The sequence below is a fragment of the Sminthopsis crassicaudata genome, chromosome 5 (genome assembly GCF_048593235.1).
Source record: "Sminthopsis crassicaudata isolate SCR6 chromosome 5, ASM4859323v1, whole genome shotgun sequence".
NCBI lineage: Eukaryota > Metazoa > Chordata > Mammalia > Dasyuromorphia > Dasyuridae > Sminthopsis > Sminthopsis crassicaudata.
This window is the reverse complement of record NC_133621.1, coordinates 192,757,423-192,769,073: the sequence shown is the minus strand read 5'-3', so window position 1 is coordinate 192,769,073 and position 11,651 is coordinate 192,757,423. Positions and strand designations below refer to the sequence as shown.

The 11,651-nt window shown below is 34.9% G+C and overlaps 1 protein-coding gene across 1 annotated transcript in view; it reads left to right on the top strand.

Annotated features, from left to right (window-relative positions):
* The first annotated feature begins 3,635 nt into the window (after positions 1-3,635).
* LOC141542607 (putative polypeptide N-acetylgalactosaminyltransferase 8) overlaps positions 3,636-11,651 on the top strand; it is a 31,303-nt gene continuing 23,287 nt past the window's right edge. The window contains exons 1-3 of the mRNA XM_074267144.1: positions 3,636-3,877; positions 10,382-10,685; positions 11,333-11,499. Coding sequence (XP_074123245.1) covers positions 3,673-3,877; positions 10,382-10,685; positions 11,333-11,499 — 676 coding nt within the window. The 5' untranslated portion in view covers positions 3,636-3,672. The remainder of the gene's footprint in view (positions 3,878-10,381; positions 10,686-11,332; positions 11,500-11,651) is intronic.

The window sequence follows — 11,651 nt, the reverse complement described above, 5'->3', positions numbered from 1 at the left end:
AAAAAAATCATTTTAGAGAAAACTGGTAAAATTTATATGAACTCACATAATATTTCATCTTTAAAAAGGGTATCCCATATTTCTAAGCATCATCTTAATACCTTCCCTGTATTATACAGGGTATATACCCTGTGTAGTGAATATACTTACTATTCCTACTTTCTAGGAGTAGTAGACTGTTCTACTAAATTATACTAAAACTAAGTAGGAAAGCAGCAACAAGAAAATGATAGAAGAATATTACTCCCTAGTTTCTGCTGAACAAATTTTTGGTAATGTTAACAAATTTTCAAACAATCACATATTTGAATTGAGGGTTTTGTTTCCCCCTTTTTTTGCCTTTCTCCCCTGATTGAGTGGATTATGATTCTAAATATACTTAAGGAAATGTTATAAAAATGAGAGATACATAGATAATTTTGATGTTAAAAATGGGTATTAATTGTGATCTCAAAGTTAAAGCTAAAATAAGATTTAATAAAAAGAGAAAAATAGGAAAGCAACACTATATGTTAGCAATATTATTTAATATTGTTTTAGACCATTTAAAATAACTAGACAGAATAAAATACCTGACAGTACATTTGCCTAGATGAAACAGCACTTTTTATACAAATAAAATCTTATCTAAATAATCAAAGTAATATTGTTCAAGGATAGGTGAAATTGATATAATCTAAAATGACAATTTTACCCAATTAATCTATTCAATACATCCCAATTAAGTTATTAAAAATTATCTTACTGAGTTAGAAAAAAATAAAGTGCATTTAGAAGAATAAAAGCCAGGAATTTTTCTTTTTTAATTTTCCTGAGGCTGGGGTTAAGTGACTTGCCCAGGGTCACACAGCTAGGAAGTGTTAAGTGTCTGAGACCAGATTTGAACTCGGGTCCTCCTGAATTCAAGGCTGGTGCTCTATCCACTGAGCCACCTAGCTGCCCCTAAAAGTCAGGAATTTCAAATAAACCAGGGGAAAATGGTAAGGAATTAGATTTATCAATATTAGACCTTAAAGTATATTATAAGGTGAGAGCATTGTTGATATATAAAACAGATAGTTTCAATGACTTTAAATTAAACAATTTCTGGTATAAATTCAATGTAGCAGAGAATAAAAGGAATACAGAAAATCTAAAAAAGCTTTCATAGTCAATCTCTCAGATAAATTATGATTAGGTTGGAATATTGCTGCAGTTTAGGAAATGACGAGCTATTTGATTTAGAAAAATATGGAAAGATGCTAGTTACATTCAAAGTAAAAAGTGCACAGAGGAGAACAAAAATCTGCAAGAAAAAAAAAAAGCTATGTATCTTCAAAAACAGTGTCTAGCCTTTATTAGATAGATATTGAATCTTCTCATGTTCTTCTATGTATGTGGCAATATTCTTTTTTCCTTTATCATTTTGAATTTGTTTAAAATGAATTTTTAAAATTTATTTTTTTAAAGTCAATTTTAGAGAGTGATAAGTTATGGGGACTTCAGGAAAAAGCTAGATTTTTCAGTGAACACCAGAATATAGAAGGAAGACATTTATTATAACTTCAGACTCAATGTTTCTATTCCACGGAAATTAAGGGCATTATTACTATGGCTTCAAAAGAGAATAGAATTTTGTAAGATAGTTTAACTGTCATTCTGGAATCTGATAACTGTTAACTGAGGCAATACTAAGAACAAAATTAAATGCCTAAGAGATCTTTCTTTAAAGATTCTTACCCATCAAGGAGAAAGAACCCAAAGAGATATTTTCTGAGAAAATTAAGTTTAACTTTTACCTATGGCAAAGATATGCTGTGTGGAAAATATCTGAAAAGAATTGAGAAACTATTATTTCATGAGAGTTGAAAGGTGGGACTGTGTTTCTCATATTGAGAAATCATTTAATTGATAATTAAATGTGACTGTCATTTTTCTCATTGGGATATATTGTTAAAATATTTAAATGTGCCTTGTGTTATTTGTTAAACTGTTAATAAGCAGGAGAAAGAGAGAGAGAGAGAGAGAGAGAGAGAGAGAGAGAGAGAGAGAGAGAGAGAGAGAGAGAGAGAGAGAGAGAGAGAGAGAGAGAGAGAGAGAGAGAGAGAGAGAGAAGTGGCTGACATATTCACTCCTTCCTGAACTGATCAAAGGAGGGAAGGATACATACACATACACACACAGGTGGGCACACTCATAGGGAAATGGGAGGGGAAAAGGAGAAAAGGAAATTAGAGGAAGAGTAGATTAAGGGAGGAATTAATCCTAAATAAAACAAATTGAAGATTTACAAAAATATGACATTATTTTAAAACAATCAACATTGAAAGACTTAAGGAGCCTTATCAGCATAATGACCAACTAGGTTAACAGCCCACATGTTAGGAAACAATATCCTATATCACTTTTCTCCTAGGAAGAGAGCTTACCTTTTTTCTCTTTTTTTAAATAGGCATATATTTTGTCATTGGTTCTCTGATTTGTGCACATTGCTTTAAGTAAATGTCACTGACTAGTGAGCTGTTGTTCTGAAAGCCCATCTGCATCAGCCCACTCATGCCTCAGAGCAATTGATCTCTAATACATATTGGCAGAAAAACAATCTAGAGAAGAGGAGCCAAGTTAAATTGGAGAAAGGTCTTGAATGCAGGGATAGAGCCTTATTTGGTAGACAATAGGAGCTTTTACTTATTTTTAAAGAAACTTGTAAAATCCAAGGCACAGAGTGATTCATTGATTAGCCTCAAAGATATGAGTTGGACTTAGGAGGACATTTGGGAAGGCAGGTGAGAAATGACTAGAATTCATGCCTTTATCTAGAATCCAGATTTGTATTTATTGAGTACAAATTTTAGATATTCTTATTATTATTATGTCATCTCTGTTTAGCAATCATTTGGTTTGTACTTTACCTAATTCTCATGTCATCTTAGATATTAATATTCCCTGTGGCTATGTTATCTTATCAAGTCTGTAGTAAGCTCCTTGGAGAGAGAGATTAGACATTATCTAAACTTTTGATTTACCCCTTTTTCCTTCCCTTTTACACCCTTAGAATACTCTGTACATTGTAAGTGTTTGAAAAAAAATTTAATGTTCTTATCAAAGTCATGCCATGATTTGGTTACAATGAAGATAGAAATACAAATGAATGTTGGAAATCCTACTGAAGCACTTCTTTTATTAGGTCATATTTCATCCGATTTCCCACTGGCTCGAATGAACATGATGTTTAGGGATAGAATCTGTGCACATCACTGTTTTCTGGGGGCTTCTTATTTTTTTGTAAAGATATCCCTGGAGTTCTTTTTTACCCTGTTTTTCCTTTCTTTGCACATACACTTAGTAGGACTCACATTCTGTGATACATTTCATTGTAAGTCTCATAGACTACTCTACTTGGACGCATGAGATCTAATATTATTTGTGAAGCTTTTAAAGATATGCCTGACTGACTCAGTAATGCTTGGAAAGCCATTCAAGCCCATTCCAAAAATTTGAAGCTGTCCTAAGAAATTCAAATGACTTCACTGAGCAAGAAACTCTTGGTGGTGCAGTAATATAACACTTGACAAGACTGGGGTTTTGCTGAAGAAGTCCTGGGGCAGAACCCCACCCCTTTTTGATCCTTCCTTTTACCCCTGCTCTCTGAAGGACAAGGGAGCTGAGCCAGCAAGGGAAGGTAGGCAGAAGATGTTTCTGGGGAGGCTTCTAAAGATCTTCCTTCTGGGGCTGGCTCTGCTCTTTATTCTACATGTCATCTTCTTCCTTTTTAACAAGGAGTTTATCCAAAAGCTAATGATTCACATACCTGGAAGGGAAGAGAAGACCTATCTACCTTCTAGGGACAATTCAACAATGAAACTTCAATCTCAGTGGATGATATTAGGTGATTTGGGTAGGTTTGGACTTATTTGAATCACAGACTATGGGAAAGAAACAAATAGAGGGTATGTCTAGCGTTTCTGTGGTTAGGATTTTTACTGAGGTCATTGGCAGTCATGGAATATACTTTAAAATGTGCCTAAAGATGGATTTTTGGTCTCTAGTTGCTCAAATACAAATTGTACTATATGAAAATGTAAAAAGTACTATATACAAATGCTTCAATTACTAATCAATCATTCTACAAGATTTGTTACATGCCTACAGTGTATCAGACACTATGCTGAGGATGCAAAGAAAGAAAAAATCTCTTGCTTTCAAGGATTCCTTAGCCTAATTCCTAGGGTCGACAAAATAACTATAAAAATAAGAAATAAATTGGGCAGAATCAATAAAAGGAAGGTTTTTACCATTAAGGATTACCAAGAAAAGCTTCTCACAGAAGGTAAGATTTTAACTGGGGCTCAAAGGAAGCCAAGAAATGGTTATTACAGGGGAGAAAATTTTAGGCATGAAGACAACTAGTAAAAAAATGACCAAAGTTTGAAATATTTTGTGTGAGAGCTAGTAAGAAGACAGGTCACTGGATTGCAGAAAGTATATGGCAATTGTTGTGGAAAGTAAAGTGTAAAAAAGACTAGAAACTTAGGATGAAGTGAGACTATAAAGGGCTTTGAATGACATGGATTTGATATTTTATTTTGGAGGAAATGGGCAACTACTGCAGTTTGTCGAATAGAATATATGGGAAGATTAGAAGAGAGGGTATGGAACACATCCAATTGATCAATTCCTCATCCTCCTTTTAGTATACTGTTTGTATCCGGGATAGCAAAGTGTGGGAATCATCCTCAAGGTAACTCAAATTGGGGTCTAAGGAACCCAAAACTAGTGGAAAGAAGCTGCAGGAAGATGGGTTAGTGGTAACCATTGTGTGGTAATTGTTCAGAGAATTGTGATTTCTAATGGCTTCTATGCTCATATTCTGCTGACCTTGTCTATACTTTGTATAGAAGGATGCTTGATCTATATTCATCCTCCTGGGGTTCCCAGAGCTAGATTATGGGTAGATACTTCAGGTAGGAATATCTCAATTGGGGAATTTCCAGATTTCTAGGGGGGTTCCTAAATAAGGTCTGCAGTCTTCCCAATTCATTCATTCATTAAATGAGCAATCATTTAGCATCTATTAGACGCTGGCTACTATGCTATATGCACTGGAGATACAAAAACATAAGACAATATCTGTCCTCAAAGAGCTTACATTTTTTCAGGGAAAAGAATCTACATGCAGAGAAATAAATTCATAATATGAACAAATTAATTTGGGTGAGGTAGAAAGCACCTAGCAACTGAGAAAATTTGAATACCCTGTTCTCCTTTGACTTCTGTGACTCTGGTTTTCCTCCTGCCTTTCTTTATCTTTGTAAGCCTCATCTATTGTTTCTCTCCCCCTAAGCATGGGGGTCACCCAAGTCTATGTCTCTCCTCTCTATATTCTTTTGGTAATCTCATAAACTCACATGCATCTAATTATCTGCATACAGATGTCTCCTAAACATTAGTTAGTCTGAATCCATTTCCATTCCTAGATCTCTTAACAGTCTGTTGGACACTTCTATTCGGATGTCCCATTAAACAAGCCCAGTACAAAATAAACTAATAAGATGACTTTCTTAAACTTGCTATAAACATTGCTGTATTTGCTTAGGGCATCGTTATCCTGCAGAGTGTTCTGACCTTGGGGTTATTTTCTATCTTTGGTGAAGTAACATGGAACAATGGAAAGCAGTCTGGATTTGGAGTCTGAAGACCTGGGATTCGAATCCTAGCTCCACTATTTACTTCCCAAAGTCTTAGTTTCCTCATTTGTAAAATGAGGGAGATGGACTAGATCAAAGCTTTTTAAATTGTAGGTTGCAACCCCATTTGGGGTCTTGTAACTAAATGTGGGGATTATAAAATTATGACTTATTATCATTAAATGTTTGATTTGTATATTCATGCTGTAAAAATATATAAAAATGTAGAAATTTCTTGGGTTTAAGGGGATCATGGATGGAAAAAGTTTAAGCAGTCCCTTGCCTAGATGACCTCTAAGATCTCTTCTGGATCTTTATCCTCAAGTAGACTATAGGGAACTTCTCTACAATTCTTAACAAATCACCTCACAGTTTTTCATGATATTCTTGGGGAGAAGTTGAAGAGAGAGGGTCTAGACATGGGCAAAATTACATGGATTTGAATAAGATCGAATGGCCAGAACCAAAAAGTAATTTGTTAATTAATGGTTGTATACCACCTTGTGGAGGGAGTTCTGTTGAGCTGATCCAGGTGGTTGGTTTTTTATAATTTGAATTTTTTTTCTTCAATTTCTTCCATTTTTTCCCTCCAATGATTTGAACAAAGATTATAAGTGGGAAGGGACTAAGTAGTTATATAGTGCCTATTATGTTTCAGGCATTGTGCTAAGTGTCCTGTGAGGTAAATGCTGTTATTATCCACATTTTACAGTTGAGAAATCTAAGGCTGAGAGATTGTCACTCACCTAGATTCACACAACTAGTAAGTATCTAAAGTTTAGACCATATCTGAAATCAGGTGTTCCTGACTGACTCCAGACTCAGTACTCTATCTACTGCACCACCTGGTTGCCTCTAAATGCTGTGCTTGTAAATTTTCAGAAGATGCAGCTGGAAGGCATACCTATCACTTTGAATGACAGAGTCAGGATGCAAAAAAGATCTCAAAAGTCAACTTGACACTATTTTGGCTGAATCTAATAAGGTAAAATTTAACTGAGATAAATGTTTAAAAAGTCAGTTTCTTAAGTACAAGCTACAGTTCATTCACTCATTTTCCCATTCAAAAAAATCTGGCATTTCAGTGGACTACAAACTGAGTGTGAGTTGATAGTGTATTAAAAGAGATATTGTGATGTTAGACTGTATTAAAAGGAAATATAGTGTCCAGAACTAAAGATTGAAAGTTCTACTGCTCTGCTCTGATATATACAATATTGTCATTGTTTTTGATTCCAACATTTTAGGGAAGATATTGATAGATTCCAGAGAAGCTACTGGGTTAATAGTGTTGAGATCACATTACATAAAAATAGTTGAAAAAGCTGGCTTTAGCATGTGGAAAATAAGATTTAGAGGGTACCTAGTAGGTGGCACAGTGGATAAAGTGGGTCTGGGGTCAAGAAGACCTGAGTTCAAGTTCAGCCCCAGATGCTTAGCCCAATATGACCCTGAGCAAGCTACTTTGCCTTGTTTGCCTAGATTTTTTTCAATTATAAGATGAGGTCATAATAATACCTTACCTCCCAGGGTGGTTGTAAACATTGAACATATAATATTTGTAAGGCAATTAGCATAATATTTGGCATGAAGCAGATGCTAGTTATAGTTACTATTAAGTATTTAGTAAGACATCAACTGGAAGAGAAATAGACCTGTTCTTTTTTAACTCAAGAGGAAGATCTAGAAGAAGTTGTGAAGATTCAAATCTAGAGCTATATTAAAGTGGAAAAGGAGTAATTTGGGAGGTAAAGGGTTCCCCACATTGGAAGGTTTTAAAAACTAATCTATATAAAGCCTTGTTTACAGTTTGTATGCTACAGACTTATCTGTATCTTTCATTATCAATAAAGGAAAAGGAAAGAGATTTCCTTGCTAAAATGGGCTTGCAGTTCACCTTTCTGGTCAAGGTTTCTGGATTTTTGCACTCCCTAGTCAGAGTTCCTTGCGTTTGCTTAGCTAGTTTTACAATCCACCATTTACATTTTGACTATATTTCCAGACACAGGCTTTCTGATCCTTTCAAGATTCAGTTTTCCCGTTTTCTGTTCTTATCCTGACCTCATTGTCTTAATTCTTTCAGATTGTTTCTTATGTTTGTAATGATAGATTGCCTTTTGGTGACCATCCATTCTGTTGTAGTTTGACAGAGTCTGATCTATACCTGACATAACTCCTTGTATCTTGAACCCACTTATCTATTTGCTTCATTTTTATTTCTTTTTTAAAATTTTATTTATATAAAATTTTATTTTGCTTCTTAATCATATTTTATTTTTTCAAATACATGCTAGGATACTTTTCAACATTCACCTTTGCAAAATCTTGTGTTTTAAATTTTTCTCCCTCTCTTCAAGACAGCAAATAATTGGATACAGATTAAACATGTGCAATTCATCTAAACATATTTCCATATTTGATATGCTGCACAAGAAAAATCAGAACAAAACAAAAAAGAAAATGAGAAACAAACAACAGCAACAAAAAGGTGAAAATACTATGCTATAATTCACATTCAGTTTCCATATTTTTCTTTCTGGATGTGGGTAGCATTTTTCATGAATTTTGGAATTTTGGAATTTCCTTTACTCACCTCATTGTTGAAAAAAGCCAAATTCATCACAATTGATCATTGTATAATCTTGCTATTACTATGTCCAATGTTCTCTTAGTGGTGCTGACTTTAGTTAGTACATGTAAGTCTTTTCAGGCTTTTCTGAAAGCAGCTTGCTTATCATTTCTTATAGAACAATGACATTCCATAGCATTCATATACCTAACTTATTCAGCCATTCTCCAGCTGACAGGCATCCACTCAGTTTCCAGTTCCTTGCCTCTACAAAAAAGGACTGCTACAAACATTTTTGCATATGTAGATCCCAAATTTTTTTAGGGTCAAGTGGGACATGAAGGAGTCATGGGAACTCAGTGGTTCTTATGAAAGGGGACTGGTAACTTATGTGAAGTATAAATAAGACAATATTAATTAAGTGCCACATTTTTAAGAAAGATATTTACAAACTAAAGTGGATTCATATAAGGGGTCTGACTGATAAGGGATGTAGGTACTATGCTATATGATGATTGATTGAAAGAAACTTGGAACATTTTACCTAGAGAACAAAAGGTTTAGGGAGGACAAGATAAAAGTCTTCAAATATTTGAAAGCGTGTCAGTGGAAAAGGGACAGTAGATACATGCTTCTTTTGGTTTCAGAAGATACAACTAGGAGTAGTTGCAGAGAAGACATATTTTTAGTTTGATATAAAGAAAACTTCCTAACAGTTTTACTGTTGTTGTTCAGATGTTTTTTTTAATAATGTTCAAGTCCTTGTGATCCCATTAGTGTTTTCTTGGCAGAGATTTGGAGTAGTTGACTATTTCCATTTTCAGTTCATTTTACAGATGAAGAAACTGAGACATGAAGGGTTAAGTGACTTGCTCAGGAACACATATCTAGGAAGTATCTGAGGCTGGATTTGAACTCACAAAGATGAGTCTTCTTGACTCCTGTCCTGGCACTATAACCATTGTGTCATCTAATTGCTATTTCTTAACAATTAGATTGATTTAATAGTAAAATAGTAAGATTTAGGAGGTAGTAGTTTCCCTTAGTTTTCTCCTCTGTATATGTGTGTGTTTATGTGTATACACACATGTAAGTGGAAGTATGTGTATATGTTTATATTATGTGTGTGTATAGACCTCTTTCTCTTCTCGTCTCTGTCTCTCCTCTTTGTCTTTTTCTCCTCTCCATTTCTTTCTCTCTCTCCTCTCTCTGTTACTGTCTGTCTGTTTATCTGTTTCTCTTTCTCTATCTCTGCTTCTTTCTGTCTGTCTGTTTATCTCTCTCCCTTTCTTTATCTCAATATTATAATACATCTATTGCCATAGGGTTATCGTGAGGAAAATGTTACCTAGATGTATGGAATTGTTATTTTTATTTCTGACTAGTGTAAGGGGCCGCAGCATCTTGAAATTATTTAATAGAATTTGAACTGAATCTTGAAGTATAAGTAAGGTTTCAACTGACAGAGAGCTAAGAGGTAAATGCATTCCAAGTGTAAATGATGGCATAAACAAAAGCATGCAAATGGGCACAAATTCCACACAGTGGAGCTCTTTGTATAGTAGGATTTGGGCCCAGGGCAGCAAATTTAAATCTAATCCTTAACCTCCTGTTGTACCCTCTTTGGCATTCTAGGAAAGCCTATGGGACCCCTTCTTAAAATAATGTTTTTAAATACATAAGGAATGTAGCTTCATAAAGGAAAACTCTTTTTTGAATCACAGTTATAAAAATGTATTTAAAAGTTTATGAGCCTTAGATAATGAATTTAGGTTTCTGCTGAGAGAACCTTCCTGGAATACTTCCTCAACTCTTCCACTCCTCAGTTCTCTTTCATACGCCTTTCAGTCTGAAGCTATATTTTATTCAGCTTGCATCTCTGGCATTGTTTCTCTGCCCAAGATTGAACTTCAAGTGAGTTGACTTTTGCCTTTGTCCAGGTAAAAATTTTCCTAGCTGATTCATACTAACATTCGTTAATGTGATTTTCCTTGCTAGATAAAGGCTAGACATCTAATAGATTCCCTCTAAGGATGACATACAAATCAGAGCAGGTTTGGTTATGGATCCAGGCAGTTTTAAGGAATATTTCATTTCCTCAGGAGGTGGTTCACCTGAATGTTTTGTTTTTCTTCCTATTCATCAGCTGGAAACTCCGTGAGAAAAGCTATGATATATGAAAACGTGATACGGGCCAAAGCTGTGAACAAGTCTCCATTGAAGGTGGAGACTAGAAGGAGTGTTGTTTCAGCATTTGTGAAAGCCAGAACACATAGAAAACTCCAGAGGAAACTTTTCCCAGATTCTGCTCTTTTCAAAAAGTGGGGCGATAACTTGACCAATGCCCAGCAGATCCAAGCCTTCATACTCTTCTCCCTATATGGTTACAATGCTTACCTCAGTGACCACTTGCCATTTAATCGATCCATTCCAGACACTCGTCCTCTCAGGTACAGTAGAAATGGTATTGGTTTACCTACCTCTAAGCAGCCTCTTTTTAATTAGGGGCTAAATTTTTAGGGGAGTAGAGAAGATGGTCTGAAGAACAAGTAGAGTAGTAGAGAGTGGCCTCTGGTTATCCCAGCACTATTCTGCTTCCTATTTTAGAGAGGAGTAATGGAGATTTACAGAAGTTCAATGACCCATTCAGAATTATACAGAAGGTGGAAAAATAAAGAAAATTCATAAAGTGATAGAGATTTTAGATTAGTTAAGATCTCTGAAACTGAGCAGACTGAAGCATAATATTTTCATTTGTTGTTGTTTTTTCTTTCATGTGTTCTGTTTCTTTTCACAACATGACTAATGTGGAAATATGTTAAAAAAAAGAAAGAAAAGAAAACATCCACTGAAATATAAATAATCTCTCCCTCATGACCAGAGAGATTTAGATTAGTATAGAAAAGAAAAGAAAAGAAAAATTCCTGTTTGTCACTGTTTGAATTTTTTATCTAGAAATGCATAGAAATTGTACTTGTATGACTGAGGTGTACTATTCAATTATGCCTTTTAATTGAGGGAGGTGAATTAGATGACTTTTGGAGGTGTCTTCAAACTCTCTCCCAAATTACATAAAAATTACAAGGTTTCTTAACAGGTGTCTTGAAAAGAAGTATCCCCAACAACTTCCAACCCTCAGTGTTGTTATCACATTTATGGATGAAGCTCTGTCCATTTTACAGCGGGCCATTACCAGTATCATCCATAGGACCCCTTCTCACCTGCTGAAAGAGCTCATCCTCGTGGATGATTTTAGCTCAAATGGTAAGTGAAAATTATCTTTGGGAAGGACTAACTAATTAGAGTTAGCTAATAGAGAGTGCTGGGGAGGCAGAGAACACTAGTGTGAATATGTGATATGGTACATGTTCATATTGAGTTCATTTTAATGAATTCCTATATATGGGAAGGATCCC